We start from the raw sequence: 22,096 nt of genomic DNA, 5'->3' as shown, positions 1-22,096 counted from the left end.
TTTTTTTTGGGGGGGGGGGGGGGGTTAGATATACTTTAACTAATTCTAATATTTAAGTGTAAACAGTGACCTAAACAATAATGGGTAGTGGTATATAACATTAGTAAGCCTACATCAAACTTAAAAAAAAAGAGTAGATAAAGACTGGAAGACTTATTACAGGATTTCTAAATTTTAGTCACATGCCACAACCATTATCCAGGAACTACTGGTCCAAAGCATTAAAAGATCATGGGGTTGATTTACTAACCTTATAAATACGCCACGAACAAGTATACACCTCTGTAGTGTGTTCCCTCTCAGCATGATCTATTGGAGGAATCTAGACACCTTTGTAGTGTGCACATACCCAGCAGGTGTGTTGTGCAAAGCCATGCATGAATTGCAAGGTGATGTTGTGTAAATTAGCTCTACGTTGTGTTGCTTGCGTTGATGAATGCAGGAATGTAAATGCATGAGCTAACCATTTTTGTCTAAACTGTGAAGCAGCATTATATATGCATCATGTGCATGATTTTTCCATATATGGCATTAGTGGAAATATGCTTTTAGAGACTTGCATGCCGCTATTAGAGCGGCATGTAGCCTATGGCGCATGTACATGACGCGCACGTACGTAAATACATAAAAACGCGCCATAACAGCGTGAAAATGTGACACGTTACTCGTGTTTGGTTGATAAATATGTTTTGCTGTGTAAAAATGCACACGCACCTGGTGCGTGCGTGTGTTTAGGTTAGTAAATCACCCCCATTGTATTATAATTAGATTCAGCAATGACAGATTTAGACATAGACATAGTGAAATTAATGAGTTACTTATAATATGAAAAGGGTTATTTTTTATACTGTCATTCATTTAATGTTTTTAATTTATTCTAACACTGTTTTGTTTGGTTGCGGACAATAATCCTGTCACACTAATGCATTCAGACATTCTTGACATAAGAACTGTACTATCACTGCAGAATATAACTCTCGCTTAATAAAAATTCTGTGGCTTTCTTCCCTGACTTTATTGTACTACTGTACAGCAGACAGCTCCAGAGGTTTCTCTGTGTTTATTGTCAGGGATACAAAGTGTTTAAAGTGACACTAAACTCAGGAGTTAAATTTAAAAAAATTGCATTTAAGTATCTTAACTATTAACAAAACTGTATCTTATTTGTGTATCACTCAGCTGTAGATCCTTAAATCATCTCTGAATTCATGCTGACACTGTCCTTCCTTCTGGAGGGGGGCTACTTTTCTTCCCCATGGTCCCTGTGTGTGTTGTAAAGTAGCCACCGCTCCAAGCTCACGCTTGTGATGGACTACAATCTAAAAACAAATTAGCAAACTAAAGGTAAGATTATAATTCATCATGGGTACGAGCCTGGAGCCATGCATACTTTAAAACAATCACAGGGACCATGGGTACAAAAGTAGCAACCCTCCAGAAGGAAGGACAGTGTCAGCACCAATTCAGAGATGATTTGAGGATCTACAGCTCCGATACACAAAGTAGTACATTTTTTGTTACTAGCACTTACTAAGTGATTTACTTACTAAGATTTAACTCCTGAGTTTAGTATCAGTTTAAGCCTGTGCACATGCATGTGATTATCACAAGGTTTTGCCTTTAGTCTATAAAATGAAGTTAAGTTAATAAAATGCCATAATCGAATGTCAGAAAATAGGGATTTTACAAAATATCTTTGCCATTGGAAAGGATAAGACTAGTTAATAATAATAATACTTGTTATTACAACCAATACTATTAATAGCACACACATAAACCTATACATGCGCACATTTTGTATATATATTTTATTTGATTTAAATCTAGTTGTGCTAATCTGTGTAGACTGATCACTTATTATCTTAGGTCATTACACAATTCAAAATCTCTTACACACAGGATCAGTGTAATGAAAGCAATGAATGGCTGATGTAAAGTTAGTCGATGTTTTTTTCTGCATCCTCATTTCTTATTCCATATCAATCTCCATTTGACAATTTCTCATACTCAGCTCTTCATGCATTCAATTTGACAAGTCACTTTACCAGTTTAAATTATTTTACTAAACTCTGAAAAGTTAAAGAATTAAAAAAAATACACACACACACACACACACACACACACACACACCATATACTATAAATTAAAAATGTAAAGGCTAAACAAAAGCTAAAGTAATTATGTAAAAAAATATACACACCCATTTGCAAATACTTGTCTTTTAAAGATAGTTAAGGATCAATACACAATGTAAGTTAATCATATTAAATATTTCCTATTCCTTTTTTGTACTGAAGGTGGAGCTTTAGGCTCCTTTTCATGTTTTTTTTTCCTTATTGCTGGTTGTTAAAAGACTGTCATTGAAGAGTTCAATACATTAAGTTGAAATTGATGCACAGAAGTGAATTCTAAGAAGTGACTAATCCCCACTCCCTCCACATGGCTTTGTCCAAGATTCCAATTAGGTATACCAACCCTAAGGGCAGACAGCTTCTGCACTGTGCTGCTCTCTCTCTCTTAAAATAAATAACCTTTATTAACATAGCGAAAAACAGACCATGAAATCAAAATAAGTAGGCTTGGAAATACAAAGTAAATCTAATACGGACTCTTTATAATACAGGAAGATTGCCCTAATTGCAGTTAGCTTTTTATATAAGAAAATCTAGATAATAAGCTTGTTATAATGTATTCCCTTTGGTTTGATTGTGGTGTATAGAAACAATGCATCCACAATGTAAAGTAAATTATAACTCACAGATTAACGTGCTGCATTTCCAATATGTGTAATTTCAGATGAAGTAGAAATCCTTGTAGACAATGTCACACAGCAATCTCTTCATGTAAGACTTCCCGCTTCAGTTTCTGGGTTCCCATACATGCACAGAATGGCTCACTCCTTGGGTTAGTCTGTGCGCTCCGTGTCCCTCCTTGCTTGAGCTCCTCCAAGCAAATGTGCATAGAAATACCCGCATTCCCTCATTAGTAGATGACGCTCTCCCACAAGCTCTGATTTTTACTTATTAAATTAAATTTAAAAAAATTAAAACACAAAAACATTGTTCATCCCATCTGTATCACTGAGACTTTTAGACGCCTCTCCCTGTGTAAAACTTTTTGTTTTTCTTTTTAGTTTCTGGGCATTCCAACTGATCCATGTTGTAATATTTCCATGCATTGCTCATACCAACTCTGTACTTCATCTGCTGTACATGATACCTGCTGTATTGTTGACCGATTTGTGCCCTGCCTTACGCATCTTGATTGTATACATCTATTATTTTGGGCATTGCCCTTCCTGTACTTTTGTTTTGTTTTTGTCTTTGTTACTATGATAAAAACTCAATAAATTCTTTGTTAAAAAAAAAATGTGCATAGAAATATCGGTCCTGTCCTTGCAGAAAAGTATCAACATTAAAACTGGTAATTGCTGGTTGGGGTCCCTTCACTGGTATTCACTAACCCTAAACTACTCATCTGCAATCAAAGCATAACAACCTAACAATATGCCAGACATGCTGGCTTTTTCCTATTATTACTCATTGTAATTCTTCAAAGTAAACATCTTTTATGCTTCACCCCATGTCTGTATAGCCTGCCTATCTAGAGGCAGAGCCAGCTGTACCCGCCCCCTCCCCTGTCCGTTCCAACAGTGAGCGCTGGAGTATGGGAGTGGGGAGGGGGGAATCCAGTCCCTCCCGTCACGGCTCTCTGCCGTAACAGGATCAAGAAGTGAGCGCCGGTATGTGTTTGCTCACTTACCGATCTACTGAGCCGACCTGTGACAGTTCATTGTCACAGGTCGGCTAGAACTATGAGGATGAGTGAAAAGCACTCACCTCATAGTTCTTTAAAAAAGGAGTTAAAAAATTACATATGCTAACCTTCTCAGTTTAATACATTATTAGTTGAATACAACACCTTGGTCAACAACAGAAAAAAAAAAAAAAAAAAAACCTAAAGCCAAGTCTGCATTTTGTGCATACGTGGCCACTACAAGATTAGCAAGTACTGTAATACGCAAAAAAAAGTGATGACTTCATTACTTACTATTATGTTCTTATCACTAAGCTTCAGAACTGAAATATTAGTCATCATGTACAATGTGCAGTCCAACACAAAAAAGGCTGAAAGCAGGTGAAATAATCAAAGATGTTGATAGCCACTGGTTTGTAAGTGACGTTTTAATTAAAACGAGTATGCTGTGCTGCCAGACCACAAAGTTATGCTCAAGTAAAGCTATTTAATCACAAGGAAAATTTTAATTACTGCTGGTTTCTAATATGCAAGAACAAAAGTTTTCATTTAGCTTTAGTAATGAAGCCTTTAATCACTTTCAGGGCGGATTACATATTCTGAGCATGTTGAACAATAGTACAGAATACTTTCCTGCAAGCCTAGTCTAAAGTTCAGTTTCACCTCAATGAGAATTCCCTTTTCCTGGAAATACCAGACAGTGTTGCAATTACCCAACAAGCAGCCTTATGTAAGAAAGCAATTTGTTTTTAGCCCAAGAATCTCGGAGCAAAACATGACCCCCAAAGTCATAGCCTGCTGCTAACTCTCATCGTAACCCTCTTTGCCTAGGCTTCCTTTAAGAATAGCTAACCCCTTAATTGCACACTGACCTCATCCTGCACAATATACCTGCTGCAGAGCCTACCAATTTATCCCAGGCTGTTGCAGAAAAAAAATGAATGAATTAAGTCATGTTAGTGCCTTTGGCAGCTCCTCTACAACAGCGACTGCTCATCACAGTTGAGCTAGACTCCTGAGCACGAAGCATATAGGAGACAATTTACTCACTTGCTGGCTTTGCGTTAACATGAAGCCTCGTTTGTGTCATGAATTCTCTAACCGGTTTTCAAAGAGGAGGTGGAGGAAGTACAGCTTTGTAGACGCATGAGGAGAAAGTATATAAATTACCATCTTTTTAAGAGAATAGGTCATTAATATAAAAATTAACTGCTGCAGGTATAAAGTTCAGGCTCCAGGAGGTACCCTCAAATGCCTGTAATGTCTTTGTAAATCCTGACTGACAAAGCTCTATTCTGACAGTCAGGCTCACCGTCCAACAGGAAGGGGTAGGCAAGCTTTGGCTCTTTCAGGTAGTGTGAATTATCAGAGATTCAGCCATGACAGCAGGATTTAGGTAGCTTATACAGGTATATGCATGTAGTTTATTTATTTTATGTTAATGACATATTCTTTCACTTCATATACATACCATAACACTTTTCTATGTTGTCATACATATTCAGGGCTGTTCCAATCATAACTCAAGCAATCTCATACACAAAAATGCAGCACACCAACACAGATACATTAAATGAGAACTATGAGGTGAGTGATTTACACTCATCCTCATAGTTAGAGCCGACGCGTGACATTGAAACTGTCACACATTGACTCTATAGATTGGGAAGTGAGCAAACACATACCGCCGCTCACTCACTGCCCGATCGGCTCCCTGCAGTGAGCGGTGACTGTCAGTCACGGCTCCCCGCAGGGATTCCCTCCTACCCTCTTCGATCCTTCAGCGCTGACTGGAAGAACGGACGGGGGAGGGCACAGCTGGCTCTGCCTCTGGATAGGCAGAGCACGCAGTCAATAAGCCAACCGGGTGGATCTCGACAGTATTGTCAGGATCCATCCCGGCAGCGGTGCTCTCAGTATATAGTGGGCAATAGCTACATACTGAGCTTTGGGTCATGGGAGGATGTTAGTATATGTTCTCCCATGATCCTAAAGCGAACTATGGGATAAAAAGGTTACCCCATAGTTCTCTTGTAATGATGTGTCATAAGAGCCAACATGATAATTGAATGTACTTAAAAAACTAATACAATTTGTAACTGATTTTCATTCAGCATTTATTCAAAAATAATATCAAAATCAATACTGTACAAAGATTCTAAGATATAAATATTTTCTAACAAACTTTCCTACTGGCAATAATACAGGATTTAATTTTTTTTGCAAAAATTGTTTTTTTCCCCCTCTTCATATTATTAATACACCAGTGAATGAAATATTTAGCTTCACTGATTTAACATAATTGTAGGTATATACAAAGTTTATTTTTTTTTATTTTAGAAAGAAGCTTCAGTTAATCACGGTCTTCAATACAGTCTTCATATTTCAATCAAGTGCAAAGTTTCTCATTTCTTTAAGGACCTCTGATCTGTAGTTCTGTTCCAAGCTTTCCATATATTCCAGATAATCCCCAACATGAAATCCATGAATGGCTTCTTCCTGTTAAGAAAACATAATAGTAATCCAACACTGCATTACTGCATATCATAATGCATAAAACTACATAATAAGGATCAGGGTGCTGAGCTGTACATGGATAAGGGATGCTGCATGATGTGGGAAGTACGTCTCTCTTCCTTGGAAATTGACCAGTGTGCTGGTAAATTATCCCAAGAACTCCCAGAGTTCCAGAATCCAAGCCTCAAGGTAGAGGCCAAAAGACAACATGTACAGGTGAATATCAAAGCTGCCACCAGCCACAAATGACAGGCTTGTGAGGTACCTTGCTTTTGACAACCTTAATCCATACACTCTGCTCTTCAGCAGACTGGCACATGGTCTTTCAGTCTCGTCAGATTTGTGCGTTATTTAGAGCAATTATATACCAAGTTATTAATTTTTATATTTAATATCCCCAGACAAGCAACACGCAGAAAAGAACAAAACAGACGTTGTAAATTATAACATACAAGTGCAACATACAAGTGCAAACAGCATTAAAATAAAAGGGATAAAACTGCTGGACCACCCCACCCCCACATGGATGGAACCCCTCAGATATGAACAAAATATGATTGCAGATCTCTACTATTATGCCTTAGACATCGAAGTTGCCACCCACTCAAATTATCAAATTGGATGGAAGGGGTGGCTGCTGTGTATTACCTAACTAGCACAGGTTGGATTTTGGTAATAACAATCTTTAAAACCTCTTAACTATGTCTAGAAATGCATTATGGGTACATAATATTATAATGGTTCTGCTAGGAAAAGTAGTATTTTAATATACAGCTGCAGTATGTAATATTATAAAATAGTACGCTCTTTGGACCTACATAGTATTTGAGGTTGAATAAAGACATAAGTCCATCAAGTCCAACCTATTGTGTGTGTGTGTATGTATAGGTCCCTGTGTCATCTCATTCTTAAGAGTACCTGTACCCCTGTACATTACGGTCTCTCAGGAAATCGTCCAAAAGCTTATTGAATGATTCCACACTATTTGCTGAAATCACTGCATGTGGCAGGGAGTTCCAGACCCTAACCGCTCTAACTGAGAAGAACCCCCTTCGCCCCTCGTGTTGGAATTTTTTCCCACCAATTTTAGGTGGTTGCCTCTCATCTTTGTTATGGAGTTAATCGTAAAGAGTTTGTTGCTAATGTTGCTATGACCATTGAACATCTTGTACATGAAAATCATATCCCCCTTCAATCTCCTTACTTCCAGCGTGAACATATTTAAATTAACTAGCCTTGTCTCATAGTTTTGGTCATCCATTCCCTTAATGAGTTTGGTTGCCCTCCGCTGGACTCTTTCCAGCTCAAGGACATCCTTTCGGAGTGCTGGTGCCCAAAACTGGACCGCATACTCCAGGTGAGGCCGAACCAGTGATGTGTAAAGTGGCAAAATTATAGACTTGTCCCTGCAAAACATTCATTTCTTGATACAGGACAGGACTCTACTAGCTTTGCTTACAGCAACCTGGCACTGTAAGCTATTATTCAGTCTATGGTCTACAATGACCCACAAATCTTTCTCCATTTCTGACTTCCCTAGCGGCATACCCATAATTGTATAACCCATTTGCTTATTTTTAATCCCAAAGTGCATAACTTTGCATTTATCGACATTAAACCTCATCTGCCACATAGTTGCCCACTCCCATATTTTATCCAGGTCCTCCTGCAATGTTATACTATCTTGGTCCATTTCTAATACCCTCCAGATTTTGGTATCGTCAGCAAACACTGAAATATTGCTGTTTACACCCTCCCCGATGTCGTTGATAAACAGGTTGAATAGCATGGGTCCCAACACAGAACCCTGAGGCACACCGCTCATGACACTAGCCCAGTCTGAAAGGGCGCCATTTATTGATTCTCTATGTACCCGCTCCTTTAGCCAGTTCTCTATCCATGTACACACCCTTCCATCTATGCCCATAGACCTCAGCTTGTATAGTAAGCGTGTATGAGGTACCGTATCAAAAGCCTTTGAGAAATCCAGATATGCCACATCCACAGACCTCCATCCAGATCTCTACTTACCCCCTCTTAAAAAGTTAGCAGGTTAGTCTGACAGGAACAGTCTTTCCTAAACTCATGCTGATTATCACTAACTATGCCATTATCCGGAACAAATTCTACCAAATAGTCCTTAATCATTCCAACAGTTTACAAACTAACGATGTAAGACTAATTAGTCTGTAGTTCCCAAGTTGGCAGCTTGCCCCCTTTTTGAATACTGGAACTACCGTAGCCCTCCGCCAGTCATTTGGAACTCTACCAGTCTTTAAAGAGTCCTTAAAAATGAGGAATAATGGTCTTGTTATTATCTGGATTTTTATAATTTTTTTATTTCGTGTTTCAAACTTTATCATACCTGGGATGTCTACTGGACTCTTGTTTGGACAGATTTAGGGGAGTTATTCCTAGGATTTACTAAGAACTATAGGCCTACAATGTAAAACAACATATTTGCTTGAAAAACAATGTACCGCTTTTGGTACCTAAAATCCTGAATAATCATACAGCCAGGGAGGTTAAGTATCTTGGGGTGCAGGTTATCAGGTCCCAATGCTTTATTTGCATTAAGTAGTTTAAGTCTTTGTTGTATCCCAGTTTCCATCAACCACTGGGGTATATTTTGTGTTGAACTATGTGTTTTATCATGTACATTAAACCACTCTTTTTCTTTTTTTTTTTTTTACTAACTAACGCGATATGCTTTTCGTACTCTATTTTAGCTGCCCGAATTACTAGTTTACATCTTTTATTCCATTCTTTGTAGTTCTGGAACACCAAAGCCGTCCCCTCCATCTTATATTTTCTAAATGCCACTCGCTTTTCCTTGATGTGTTGCTTTACATTTTTATTTAGCCATACAGGCTTAGTTTGTGTTCTTTTACTTTTATTACCCAACGGTATACACTTGGCAATGGCAATATGTAATGTGTTCTTAAAACATTCCCACTTTTGGATCGAGTTCAGTTTGTGAAATAATTTTTCCCAGGTGGTGCAGTTTATCAAAATTAGCCCTTCTGAAATGTAGGGTTCTTGTCCGACCAGCCCGCTTCCCTTTCCTGTATCCAATATTGAAAGTAATCACTATTACCCAGTGTCTCCCCGATTACAATATCCTCAATTAACTCTGCATTATTAGTAGTGATCAAGTCTAGGATGGCATGTTTTCCTAGTTGGAACCTCAACCAACTGCTCCATGAAATTGTCTCTCAACATGTTCAGAAAGTGGCCCGCCTTTGTCGAACCTGAGGTACCATTAACCCAATTTATGTCCGGATAATTGAAGTCGCCCATCACGACTACATTGCCCTGCTTCCCGGCTATTTCTATTTGGGAGTGTAGATGAGCCTCCTCGCCCTCCCCTATATTTGGAAGTTTGACCTAAGTAGCTTAGAATCTTATATCCTTACCACTGTCAATAAAATTACTTACACACACTATAGTGACACCGATTAGAACCCAAGGCATGGTAATAGAGGGTGTCTATATCCCCCCAACAGTGCTCCACCCTGGATGCAGCACAGCAGGTAAAGAAGCCAGCCCAGGAATTCTGTCTCCCCAGCCAGTTCCTCACCTGTAGATAATGAGCAGCACTAGATATTTTGAGAAAGAGATATGGAGGGTGAAGAGACCAGCAGTAGGGGATACAACATGCCACTAAGAGGACTTATTTCTAAAGGGGAAAACTAAGTTTGAAAGGTCTATGCATCTATTTTTTTCTTATTTTGTGAACAAGCCAAGTTACTGCAGTCAGTTGTGCCTGTTAGTAAGCACTTAGTAGAGCAATATTTTTTTGTTTGCTTAAGTTTATTTTTGCCTGTTTTGCCAGACTTGTTACTAACAAGAGAAAAAGGGCTGCACTCTGCACAAACTACAACATTGTGTGGTGTTTCCAACCTGGAAGATTGTGTGGCTCTAAGATCCCAGGTCACACTATGTACATCATAATGTGAAGAACATGCAAGGTGGTAGCAGTTGTTGAAATGGCCAAATTCTGACAGCAAGGAGTGGGAAACCATCAATGCAGATATGAGTCTGATCTTAAGTGGTATCAAGAGGTCAATAAAAAAAGAAGTTGGAAAAGATGGACAACCTAGTCTGCCAGTATGGAAGTTAGAAATTTGAAACAAAAGAACAAGACCTAAAACATAAGCTCTCGAAGCAGCGAAGAGCACCTTGAAATTGCTTGTTTGAAGAGCTTTTCTGTATGGTTTGGGGGCTGACTTTCTAGCCACGTTCTTACTACCAAGCCATTTCTTGTGAATTTGATTGTTTTGTCTTCCTTTATGGAACACACCTATAAATGAAACTTGGTGAGATGTACATATAGAATCCAAATTTAGGATACTAATATATTTTTCAGGTACTAAATCTGGAGCTGTAAAGTTGAAAGGATAGGGTGCCACAGTTGGTAGCCTCAATGACCAACAGTTTTACAAAGATAATGAGTTTGACCTGATCAGGACCCACTAGATATGCCCCCTTTTGCTGCCTGTGAATTGGGTTAGTTGGATTTTGGAAACTATTGGACATATATGAATAGGAAAATTGATGTTGCCACACGTCCTCCCAAGTACGCAGACGTGGGTGTATGTGAAACCCATCAGGGTTAACAGAGTGATATCCCTTCCATATCCTTGTATAAGACTGATCCTAAATACAATTTATGTCCATCTATGATGTTTCATGTTAAACGCAGAGTAAAATAAAATAATTGAAGTAAAGGGAAATTGTTCAGAAGTATATACTGTATATATACAGGTGAAACTCGAATAATTTGAATATCGTTGAAAAGTTCATTTATTTCACTAATGCAACTTAAAAGGTGAAACTAATATATGAGATAGACTCATTACATGCAAAGCAAGATAGTTCAAGCTGTGATTTGTCATAATTGTGATGATCATGGCCTACAGCTCATGAAAACCCCAAATCCACAATCTCAGAAAATTTGAATATTACATGCAATCAATAAAACAAGGATTGTACATAGAACAATATCGGATCTCTGAAAAGTATAAGCATGCATATGTACTCAGTATTTGGTTTGGGCCCCTTTTACAGCAATTACTGCCTCAATGCGGCGTGGCATAGAAGCTATCAGCCTGTGGCACTGCTGAGGTGTTATGGAAGACCAGGATGCTTCAAAACGGCCTTCAGCTCTTCTGCATTGTTCGGTCTTATGTCTCTCATCTTTCTCTTGGCAATGCCCCATAGATTCTCTATGGGGTTCAGGTCAGGCGAGTTTGCTGGCCAATCAAGCACAGTAATCCCACGGTCATTGAACCAGGTGTTGGTGCTTTTGGCAGTGTGGGCAGGTGTCAAGTCCTGCTGGAAAATGAAGTCAGCATCCCCATAGAGCTCGCCTGCAGAAGGAAGAATGAAGTGCTCCAAAATCCCCTGGTAGGCAGCTGCGTTGTTTAGAAATTTGAAACAAAAGAACAAGACCTAAAACATAAGCTCTCGAAGCAGCGAAGAGCACCTTGAAATTGCTTGTTTGAAGAGCTTTTCTGTATGGTTTGGGGGCTGACTTTCTAGCCACGTTCTTACTACCAAGCCATTTCTTGTGAATTTGATTGTTTTGTCTTCCTTTATGGAACACACCTATAAATGAAACTTGGTGAGATGTACATATAGAATCCAAATTTAGGATACTAATATATTTTTCAGGTACTAAATCTGGAGCTGTAAAGTTGAAAGGATAGGGTGCCACAGTTGGTAGCCTCAATGACCAACAGTTTTACAAAGATAATGAGTTTGACCTGATCAGGACCCACTAGATATGCCCCCTTTTGCTGCCTGTGAATTGGGTTAGTTGGATTTTGGAAACTATTGGACATATATGAATAGGAAAATTGATGTTGCCACACGTCCTCCCAAGTACGCAGACGTGGGTGTATGTGAAACCCATCAGGGTTAACAGAGTGATATCCCTTCCATATCCTTGTATAAGACTGATCCTAAATACAATTTATGTCCATCTATGATGTTTCATGTTAAACGCAGAGTAAAATAAAATAATTGAAGTAAAGGGAAATTGTTCAGAAGTATATACTGTATATATACAGGTGAAACTCGAATAATTTGAATATCGTTGAAAAGTTCATTTATTTCACTAATGCAACTTAAAAGGTGAAACTAATATATGAGATAGACTCATTACATGCAAAGCAAGATAGTTCAAGCTGTGATTTGTCATAATTGTGATGATCATGGCCTACAGCTCATGAAAACCCCAAATCCACAATCTCAGAAAATTTGAATATTACATGCAATCAATAAAACAAGGATTGTACATAGAACAATATCGGATCTCTGAAAAGTATAAGCATGCATATGTACTCAGTATTTGGTTTGGGCCCCTTTTACAGCAATTACTGCCTCAATGCGGCGTGGCATAGAAGCTATCAGCCTGTGGCACTGCTGAGGTGTTATGGAAGACCAGGATGCTTCAAAACGGCCTTCAGCTCTTCTGCATTGTTCGGTCTTATGTCTCTCATCTTTCTCTTGGCAATGCCCCATAGATTCTCTATGGGGTTCAGGTCAGGCGAGTTTGCTGGCCAATCAAGCACAGTAATCCCACGGTCATTGAACCAGGTGTTGGTGCTTTTGGCAGTGTGGGCAGGTGTCAAGTCCTGCTGGAAAATGAAGTCAGCATCCCCATAGAGCTCGCCTGCAGAAGGAAGAATGAAGTGCTCCAAAATCCCCTGGTAGGCAGCTGCGTTGACCTTGGACTTAATGAAGCACAGTGGACCAACACCAGCTTATATATATATATATACACATACATACAAATCTAATGCACTTAGGAAGACATTGCAAATCAGTAAAAGTTATACAAACTCGATACAGTTAGTATAGCTCATAAGATTTTTTTTCTCTTTTCTTTTAACATATAGGGGTTGATTTACTAACATTATAAACACGCCACAAACAAGTATACACCTCTGTAGTGTGTTCCCTCCCAGCATGATCTATTGGTGGAATCTAGACACCTTTGTAGTGTGTACACACCCAGCAGGTGTGTTGTGCAAAGCCCTGCATGAATTGCAAGGTGATGTTGTGTAAATTAGCTCTACATTGTGTTGCTTGCGTTGATGAATGCAGGAATGTAAATGCATGAGCTAACCATGTTTGTCTAAACTGTGAAGCAGCATTATATATGCATCATGTGCATGATTTTTCCATATATGGCATTAGTGGAAATATGTTTTTAGAGACTTGCATGCCGCTATTAGAGCGGCGTGTAGCCTATAGCGCATGCTACATGACGCACACGTACGTAAATACATAAAACGCGCCATAACGGCGTGAAAATGTGACACGTTGCTCGTGTTTGGTTGATAAATACGTTTTGCTGTGTAAAAATGCACACGCACCTGGTGCGTGTGTGTGTTTAGGTTAGTAAATCACCCCCAAAGTTACTCTTGTTTCTAACTACCAGATATGCATTCACAAATTTCAAATGCTAGCTCCCCTGTTTGACAAATATTATTTTTCATTTTATACCTCTATAAAAAGCACTTTATAAAAAAGCACAGCTCTCCAGCCATAATTGGGGCTTTCTTGTTATAGATCCTGCATAAGCTCAACAAAATGTAGCAGAAAGGGTAACATAATTTTTGATATGACTTTAAAATGTTTAAAATGTTGAAAAAAGGCTGCAGTCATTTGGAAAACATCACCCAATTATAATAAGCCTTTATAGCTAATGTAACTGGCAAAGAATTCCCTAGATAAAAGCGGAGTAATTAAACAGATTATTATGCCACACATGAGAGCACACTGCTTGGGGAAAATGATAGAGCTGGTTAGGAAGGATTCTATGATCTTGTTATATTATAGTCCAGATTTCAATTATATTCCTTAGTACGTTGGAGGTAAGATTTTTTTAATTAAATTAGAGGGGGAAAAAAGAGAATCCATAAACGTGATTTGTTGCATTACAAATAACAGTGCAGTAGTTACAACAATTTGTTAACATTCAATATACAATGGAGGAGTTTATCAAAACTGGAGCGGACAAAATCTGGAGAAGCTGTGTATGGCAACTAATCAGCTTCTCTTTCATTCTCAAATCTTAACTGAACAAACTGAAGAAAGAAGCTGATTGGTTGCCATGGGCAACTGCTCCAGATTTTGTCTGCTCCAGTTTTTATAAATTTCCCCATTGTACTTAACAGGGTATAAATGGTTAAAAAGTGTACAAACGCTTGTGCGAAAAATCTCGTCATAATATTCAATAATGTTATCAGAAACTTGAAGAATTTTGTTTGGAATTTGGTTTGATTTTAACATTCCATTTTGACTGGAGTTTACCAAATGAAAATGACATTCACTGTTAGAATTTCCATCCTGCTCCTTCGACTTTATTCGTCACCATGGTCAAAAATTATCATCGACCTTACTAAATATTAGTAAATTAAAAGTTCCAAAAATGACTGAACTATCGAACAAAATTCTATCTCTGTATACCCTTCTTTGGCTAAAACCATAGAAACATGGTAAAATAAATATATCTGCCACTTATTATTATATTTATTTATGGTTGTTTTAATGGCTGGTGTTTTAACACAATGCAAAAAGCAATCCCCGGCGCTAACCACAACAAAAAATGTGAGAGGCATAAAAGCTGAACACTCTAAGCAAGTATAACAATTTTTTATATATTAATTGAAAAAAACATCACTGAATGCATTTTGTACATACAGCTTGTATGAATACCTGAAGGTGTGTTTACAGTACAGTACATAAGCTTCCTGTATTACTCTGCATAGGAATGGAGGTTCAGCACAAGATGCCAGTCAGGCTCTACTATAATAACAGTGCTGTCAGTTTGATATTTTGAACATGCTAACAGGTAGGGAAATCACAGAGATAACTTCCTCAAAATACAGCTGCTCTTTTTTCGTTCAATCAGCAGGCTAAAGCAGAAAGGCGACATCACTAAATTTGCTTGCCCATGTTCTATAATTCTCTGCAAAGGCCAGGAACAGACCTGTTACCTTTCTGCAAAATTGTCCATTAAACGCAAAGTGAAAGCGTTTGCACACAGCACCCCCAGAGACTTGTATACGTGCTCAGCAAACCAGCCTTATGTCCTCGTTAACTGATTGTAGCTTTCAGGCAAAGGAGAGAACATGACCTCCCCTATATGACTTGGGCCTAGGCATGCACTCAATGAACACCATCCCATGAGGGGGTGTACTGCAAAAACATTCTCCTGTTAAAGCTTCAGCATCAGTCAACAGTGGAACATAGATTTTTGGTACTACTGAAGTGGGGAGGTGGAGAGAAGCAAGGCTGGGTAAGTATGCATGCCTGAGGGTGGCACCTATGTACAGACACAGTCACTTTGCCCTGAATAGACAAACTGATAGCGTCTTTTTTTCTGGAAGACTTCAGAATTCTTGATTTTCCATTACTAATTGCTTGCCAATTCCAGCATGGAAAGTTAAAAGTGAATTCTACATCTCAATCTGCTCTAGAATTGAGTGATTCTGCCCCCAGCTTTGCTCCAATATGAACCTGTGCATTGCCCAAGCAACAGGTTCGCTTGATTGCCAGGCACTCCTACAGGGTTATTCACAAAAGGGTGAAGGGTTTGGAGAAGACAGGAGAAGTGAACAATAAAGGACAACATAGTTGATTTGGAGAAATCTCCCAATTCAGCTCACTTTCCAGTTTAGCAATTTTTTCCTAGATTGTTCACTTCTCCTGCCTTCTCCCAACTCTTCACCCTTTTGTGAATAACCCTCCTAATGTTTACATTCACCTGCCTTTCTCTCCTGTTCGTCCACAAGACCAGATATGGATTTAGAGCTTACACAGGGCTTTGGATTCTCTCCCTGCCCCATGTGACACAACTCTATATTCTGGCTAAGTAAACAGTGGCTTAGGCACACAGCACTGCATCAAGGAAGAAAGGGGAGTGTGTCACAAGCTCTCTCATATTTGAGAGTACTTGGTTACCTTACCATAAACCAAAACGCAAATAAACCAGAGGGGGAGTAAATAGGGGGTGAGCATAAGCAGCAGAGAAAGGCAGTAAATTAGGGGCTCCGTTGCTTTGCATGGGCAAAGCATAAGTTTACTGTAATCCCTAAATTAGAAGACATAAAGCAGGCATGTCAATTCTGATAACTATGCTGTTATCTAGCTCTCTACCTTTCTAAATGCTTGTATAAAATGGTATATACTAGTGCTGGCAATGATTACAATTTTCCTGTTCGATTAATCAAATTTTTTTTAATCGATCAATCGACTAATTTCGATTAATTATAACGCACATACAGAGGGGGCTCTCACCAGAGCTTTCAGGGGGCCTCACCAGGGTAGCAGGGCTTTGTGGGGTCTAACCAGCCTTGTTAGAACAACAAGAGGGCGCAAAACTAGGTCAGCTGACTGCCTGGACCGAACATATCAGGGAAGATGACAGGAACAATAAATATATATGTATAATGTACTTACTTATGTGGGTCTGGGAACCAGATGTGAACCGGCCTGTGAGGAGGATCAAGAGGTCCAGAATGTATGTTGAATGGCGGCAGCCTCAGGCAATATATCAGCCGCCATTCAACATACAAACGATTAATCGACGGATTAATCGTTAATTTCTGCACCCCTATTATATACATATTCTTCCATTGCACAGATTTCTATAGATGCAATCTGAATAAATGTGAAGCCAAATGTTGACTCATACAAGATTTCATTAAACATAAAATATTTTCCATAGACAAACATCCCCAGAAAAATAAATGTGTGCAGTTGAATTAATTTTGTTTCATCAGATGAGCAATCTGTCTGCGTATTTGTTTATCCCTCTTACAAGCTATGCAACACACGTATGTACGTACTTTAGCAGGCAGCATCAAATCAATTTTATCTGACATCATCATGTAAATGTTTTTTTAAGTGTTTTTCAACTTTTTTGACAGAGAAAATCATTACTGTTTATGGAATATTTCACATGAAAGAGCACTAAGAACTCTGGTGAACACCATCTTATGTCTAAGAATAGCCTTAGAGATTTTATTATGTTCACTGCGTATGTGTTAAACAATGTATAAGTGTAAAACTCACATTGGTTTATTAGCTTGAGCTTGAACTGTAGTCTTTATATTCTTGGCATTGTGTACACATGTTGCCTCTGTCACCTTGTGTTCTAACAAAAAGATACAATTGTACAACAGTTCCAATTCCAGAAAACTCCACGCCACAGCGCTCAGCCGACCAGAGCTCAGAAATTCTTCACCACTCGTCACCTCCAACCAGTAGAGTAGAGGCTGCCGCCCACAAGGCCACTGGGAAGTGTCCTCACATAACATGCATACATATATATCATACGATACATAACAGACCCAAGAGCCAACAAGCTGATGTGTTTCGGGGAAGATCACCCTTCTTCAGAGCTTTGAAGGGGGATCTCCCCAAAACACATCAGCTAGTTTGCTCTTTCTTGGGCCTGTTGTGCATCATATTGCTCATTCCCATTATCTATATGTGAGTAGCTTTTTACGCTTCAAATAGATTTTATTTGAATAAACGTTATCACACGAGGAGAAGGTGCTGTCTTCTTTGTTTGTTTTTGCATGTGCAACAGTCTCAGTTAATGACCACTTTAGTGAAGATTTCTTCTGTTTGTGGCAGAATAACATTCTGACTCATCTTATGCCTAGGTGCAGTCATTTAATAGGAGCTTTTAAAAATAAAAAGGTAGATTTTTTTGTATGTTGTTGCTTTATATTTTAAAATGCCAGAAAGCATATTCATGCAGGTTTCGCAAAGTGTACACGACAGATCAAATTTCCAAGATAATCTTTATGTCCTCTGTCTATATTTAAAATTCCACTGCAAAATATAAATAATTCAGCCTTTAAACAGCTCAGAGATGAAAAATGGGTGCAAATATATTACCAGATGATCCTGCAAGAAAATCGTCCATTTAGCGCTACCATCTTCCCTCTTGAGCAGCACAGAGGAGGTGTCAAACCACAGCCTGTTCCACAAAAAAACACCCTTGCCCTTCCTCTGAGAATTATTTGTCACTACTCTTTGCATATGCAAATAGTTAGGGGGACATGCTGAGCTGTTGCATTTTACATAGAAATCAACATTTTATTTCAGAAACAATGCTGTTTAGTTTGTTTGGGCTGCATGTTTTAAAAGGTAAATGGGGAATGCATTTGAAGCAGCTTCTGCAGAGGAATATGAAGATACGACGTTTACATTTTTCTTTTTATTACTACTAGACACCGAGTAGAAAATACAATAAAACTAGAAAATACCAAGGCTAGAACACACAGTGGGGCTAATTTAAATAATAAAAAATAAGAAATCTAGGCAAAGAATAAACAGGGTTGTTTTTGTCTAAAGCAAGTAATATGGTGTCAGCTTTTATTTCTGACCCTCCCTGTAAAAGTGACAGTTGGAATCCGACTGGTTCCCAAGGGCAGAGGCATCGTCTTCGTTGCCTCAGTTTTTATAAATGAGGCTAACTGAGGTAGGCATATGAACTCTTCACAACAGCCTACAGGACATTTTAAACTTCACAGTACTTTTAAATGTTTTTTAGGTATACATAGTTACATATAACTTATTTTTATTGTCATTTGCCTACGTTTTAGCTAATGGACAGTAAACAGTGCAGAATCTGTTCTGATATGTGCACACCTATAAAAAATTGTGGCTTTGTCAGCTTTACAAACAGCAGTTTAGGGATTAGATTTTGGTAACAAAATGTGTTTGTTCCGACAAGAAGCATGGAAATATTTTTATGGTTATGGCCAGTTATCGGCACATTCTATATACAGTATGCTGGTGTCATACTAGTAAGGTCTGTGAGGTTCCCCCATATTTGTGTAGACCAAATATGTGTAGGTGAAAAGGGACTAAAATAAACATCTCAAGCAGTTCCCACGGTTCTAATTTTGTCCATTACCGCTGCTGCCATTTTTGCAGGCTTTGTCACTTGTAGAGGGCAGGTTCTGTCAGATAATTCCCTACATAGTTTGAAAACCCCCATGGTTGTTGAAGACTGATGGGAAACTTGCACCATACAGTGCTGCATCCCATCCAAAATGTGTGTATTGTGAGAGGTGCCTGTACCACAGGGTTGGAGTGGCAGACTCATACAAGATTTTCTATTTACGTACTTGCTCTTAACTATATACTTCATAAACATAACTTCAGTTAGCACTGTATTCAGGGGTGACAGGTTTCCTTTTAAGCGGCTCTGTGTACCAGGACAGACACATAATATGAATTGTATGTTTATCTTTTCACATGTATTTGCATTTATACAAATTGCCTTATTTTGGGTAGATATAATGTATAGTCATGAGTTTATCAAAGATGTAATTTTGATGTATTTAATTGTTTTTAGATATACTCACTTTCAGGAAGACCTGCAGGTCCTGGGTTTGTGTGTGTTGTAGGATTTCTTGCTGAAGGTGCCTGAATATTGCTATACACAGGTATACCTGATAATCCACCCCAAGAAGGATACACACAGCAAAGTAGTGACATATCTCACTCCAGTCCAAGTAATTCCAGAAACATTGGCTTAGCCAGTGCTGACAGATCTAAAAAGGACCAAAAACACCACATTTTAAGTTTGCATTTTTAAAGTACAACTCAAACCAAAACCTTTTTATATGCTATGGTCATGTTTTATCCATGTCAGTGTACCTGTTCTGGGGTCCACACAAAATGTGAGTTGAAAACTGTCCAACAAAGACATGCACAGCAATAAAAAGCAGACCATTTCCCTTTCCCCATTTAACTTATAAAAATAGGATTTTTTTGTGTACTATAAAGTAAACTTCTATTGAGAGACACAGTTTTGAAGATAATAAACAGCCTAGGGTTATACTGCTTCTAATCAAGCAGTCCAAAGAGAAAACAATAGAATGTGATAGAAGGAAGCTGTGTCCCTCAATGGGCTTTTCATCATCCATAGAGGGACACTGCTTTGATGGTAATAAGCAACCTAGGGATATCCCAAATCAGTCCAAACTGAGGGATTTGCGGAACTGTCCTAGTGGCTAAATGGGAAAAGGAGGCACGTTAGCTTCAAAATCATATGCCTGCACAATAACCTGTTAAACACACATAGAAATAATGGAACTAGGAACTAGAAGCTGGAGACCTTCTGGAATTACAAAAAAAGTCTACCTAAAAGAAGCCGCGGCAGAAAGGTAAATTCTGATGGCCCCCAACACATCCAAGTAATGGAGTGAAATCTTCTTGGGGTGACAAGAAAGGCAACACAACTTCTTCATTTAAGTAAAAAGCAGAAACCATCTTGTGTAAAAAGGAGGTTCTTGGTCTAAAAAAAACATTATCATTCTGTGGAATCAAATCGTCACCTTAAAGGACAATGCTGATAACTCAAAAACCTCCTGACTGAAGTGATGGCCACAAAAAAGGCCACCTTACAGAACAGCAACAACAAAGATATGACTCAAATAGATTTGAAAGGAAGTTTATTTTAACAATCACAATACTAGATTGAAATCTCAAGGTTGTAAGGGAATACGAACAGTGGAGCTCTTTGCCATAGAGTGCCGACTGACAGACAAACAAGTTAGGTGCATCACACTATCTGAGGCCAATCCAGAGCTTTGAGAATGGCTGGAATGCTCTTGGCCTCAATCCTTGGAAGTAGACTTAAAAGTATCAGTGAAGGAAAAGCATAGGTCCGGGCATATATATATATATATATATATCCAACAGAGAGGCCAGTTTAGAAAGTGAAGCCATCAATCCCAGCACTCACATACAGCTCTGCAGGAAAAAACGACATTGGGTTTGAAGTTGCCAAACCTGATTCTACAGATTTGTCAAGTTCTCTTTGGAAAGGAAGGCCTGAAGGTTATCCAGGAGAAGGTCCAAGTACTTCAAGGGATGTGCCAGAAACTGGGATTACTACTTGAAATACAGGATCCACTCAAAGTTCTCCAAGGTCCACATCATGAATAACACATTGGAGTTCATGCTAGAGATGTGTGCTCTTGCAGCAGTTCCAGAAAAGCAAAGAAAGCACTTAAGACCTAAAAAGATAGATATGTGTAATTCTAATATCTGAGTAGCTAAAAGGAAGCCTGTCTAACTTTGCTGTGACATGATAAGATGCAAAGCAAAACACTGAGGTGGAGGAAAAAAAGAGAAGCTCTATTTGTAACATTCGGTTACTAACTCTGGCACCCTCAAATCAACTATGTGAGTTTCCCGAATCTGCACAGAACCCATAATCAGTCTCCCTGTCACCGTAAAAACTTTGGGGGGGACAGACTGTCATGCAGGTGTGGATTTGCTAAGAAAGTTTAGATCTCCTTGAGCCCAAGAGGGTGAAAGAAGACATATGGAAACTGGAACCTGACTAGAGGAACAATAGGAATGCTTTGAGTATTGACCTGCATAATTGAACCTCCTCCCCAACTGCAAAATAAATTATTTGTCCAGCAAAGAGACAAAAAGTCTCCCGAAAAGTGTAGCATGGCAAGGCCTGCTAATACTGTTGCTTCATCAACTAGCACTCAAGCCAGAGTTCCCTGTGGATCTGGACAGAAGAAAGGCTTACCTGAGACATAAATCAGTCAGCATCCAGTGATGTGTCACACATAAAGCTTAAACAAGAACTCCAGGATTTTTTAAAAATTTACACTTGCAGTGGGGCTACCCCCGCACTGCAAGGGTTAATTGCTTGTTTGTGTCCAGGTAAAAAAAAAAAAAAGTTACACTCACCCGGAGCTTTGAGCTGGCTTCTTCTTAGACTTGGTCCTTCCAATGTCTCTCCTCCTCCTCCGCAGTG

General features: G+C 38.8%; 1 protein-coding gene across 1 annotated transcript in view; it reads right to left on the bottom strand.

Annotated features, from left to right (window-relative positions):
• Nucleotides 1–6,125: 6,125 nt before the first annotated feature.
• Nucleotides 6,126–22,096, bottom strand: part of TBC1D32 (TBC1 domain family member 32) — a 232,910-nt gene continuing 216,939 nt past the window's right edge. The window contains exons 33-34 of the mRNA XM_018563470.1: nucleotides 19,677–19,865; nucleotides 6,126–6,255 (exon numbers count right to left, since the gene is read on the bottom strand). Coding sequence (XP_018418972.1) covers nucleotides 6,142–6,255; nucleotides 19,677–19,865 — 303 coding nt within the window. The 3' untranslated portion in view covers nucleotides 6,126–6,141. The remainder of the gene's footprint in view (nucleotides 6,256–19,676; nucleotides 19,866–22,096) is intronic.

This window comes from Nanorana parkeri, unplaced genomic scaffold, assembly GCF_000935625.1.
Source record: "Nanorana parkeri isolate BGI_ZX_2015 unplaced genomic scaffold, ASM93562v1 scaffold22, whole genome shotgun sequence".
NCBI classification, from domain to species: Eukaryota; Metazoa; Chordata; class Amphibia; order Anura; family Dicroglossidae; genus Nanorana; species Nanorana parkeri.
Note: the sequence above shows the minus strand (reverse complement) of the source record. Positions and strands in the feature narration are given on the sequence as shown.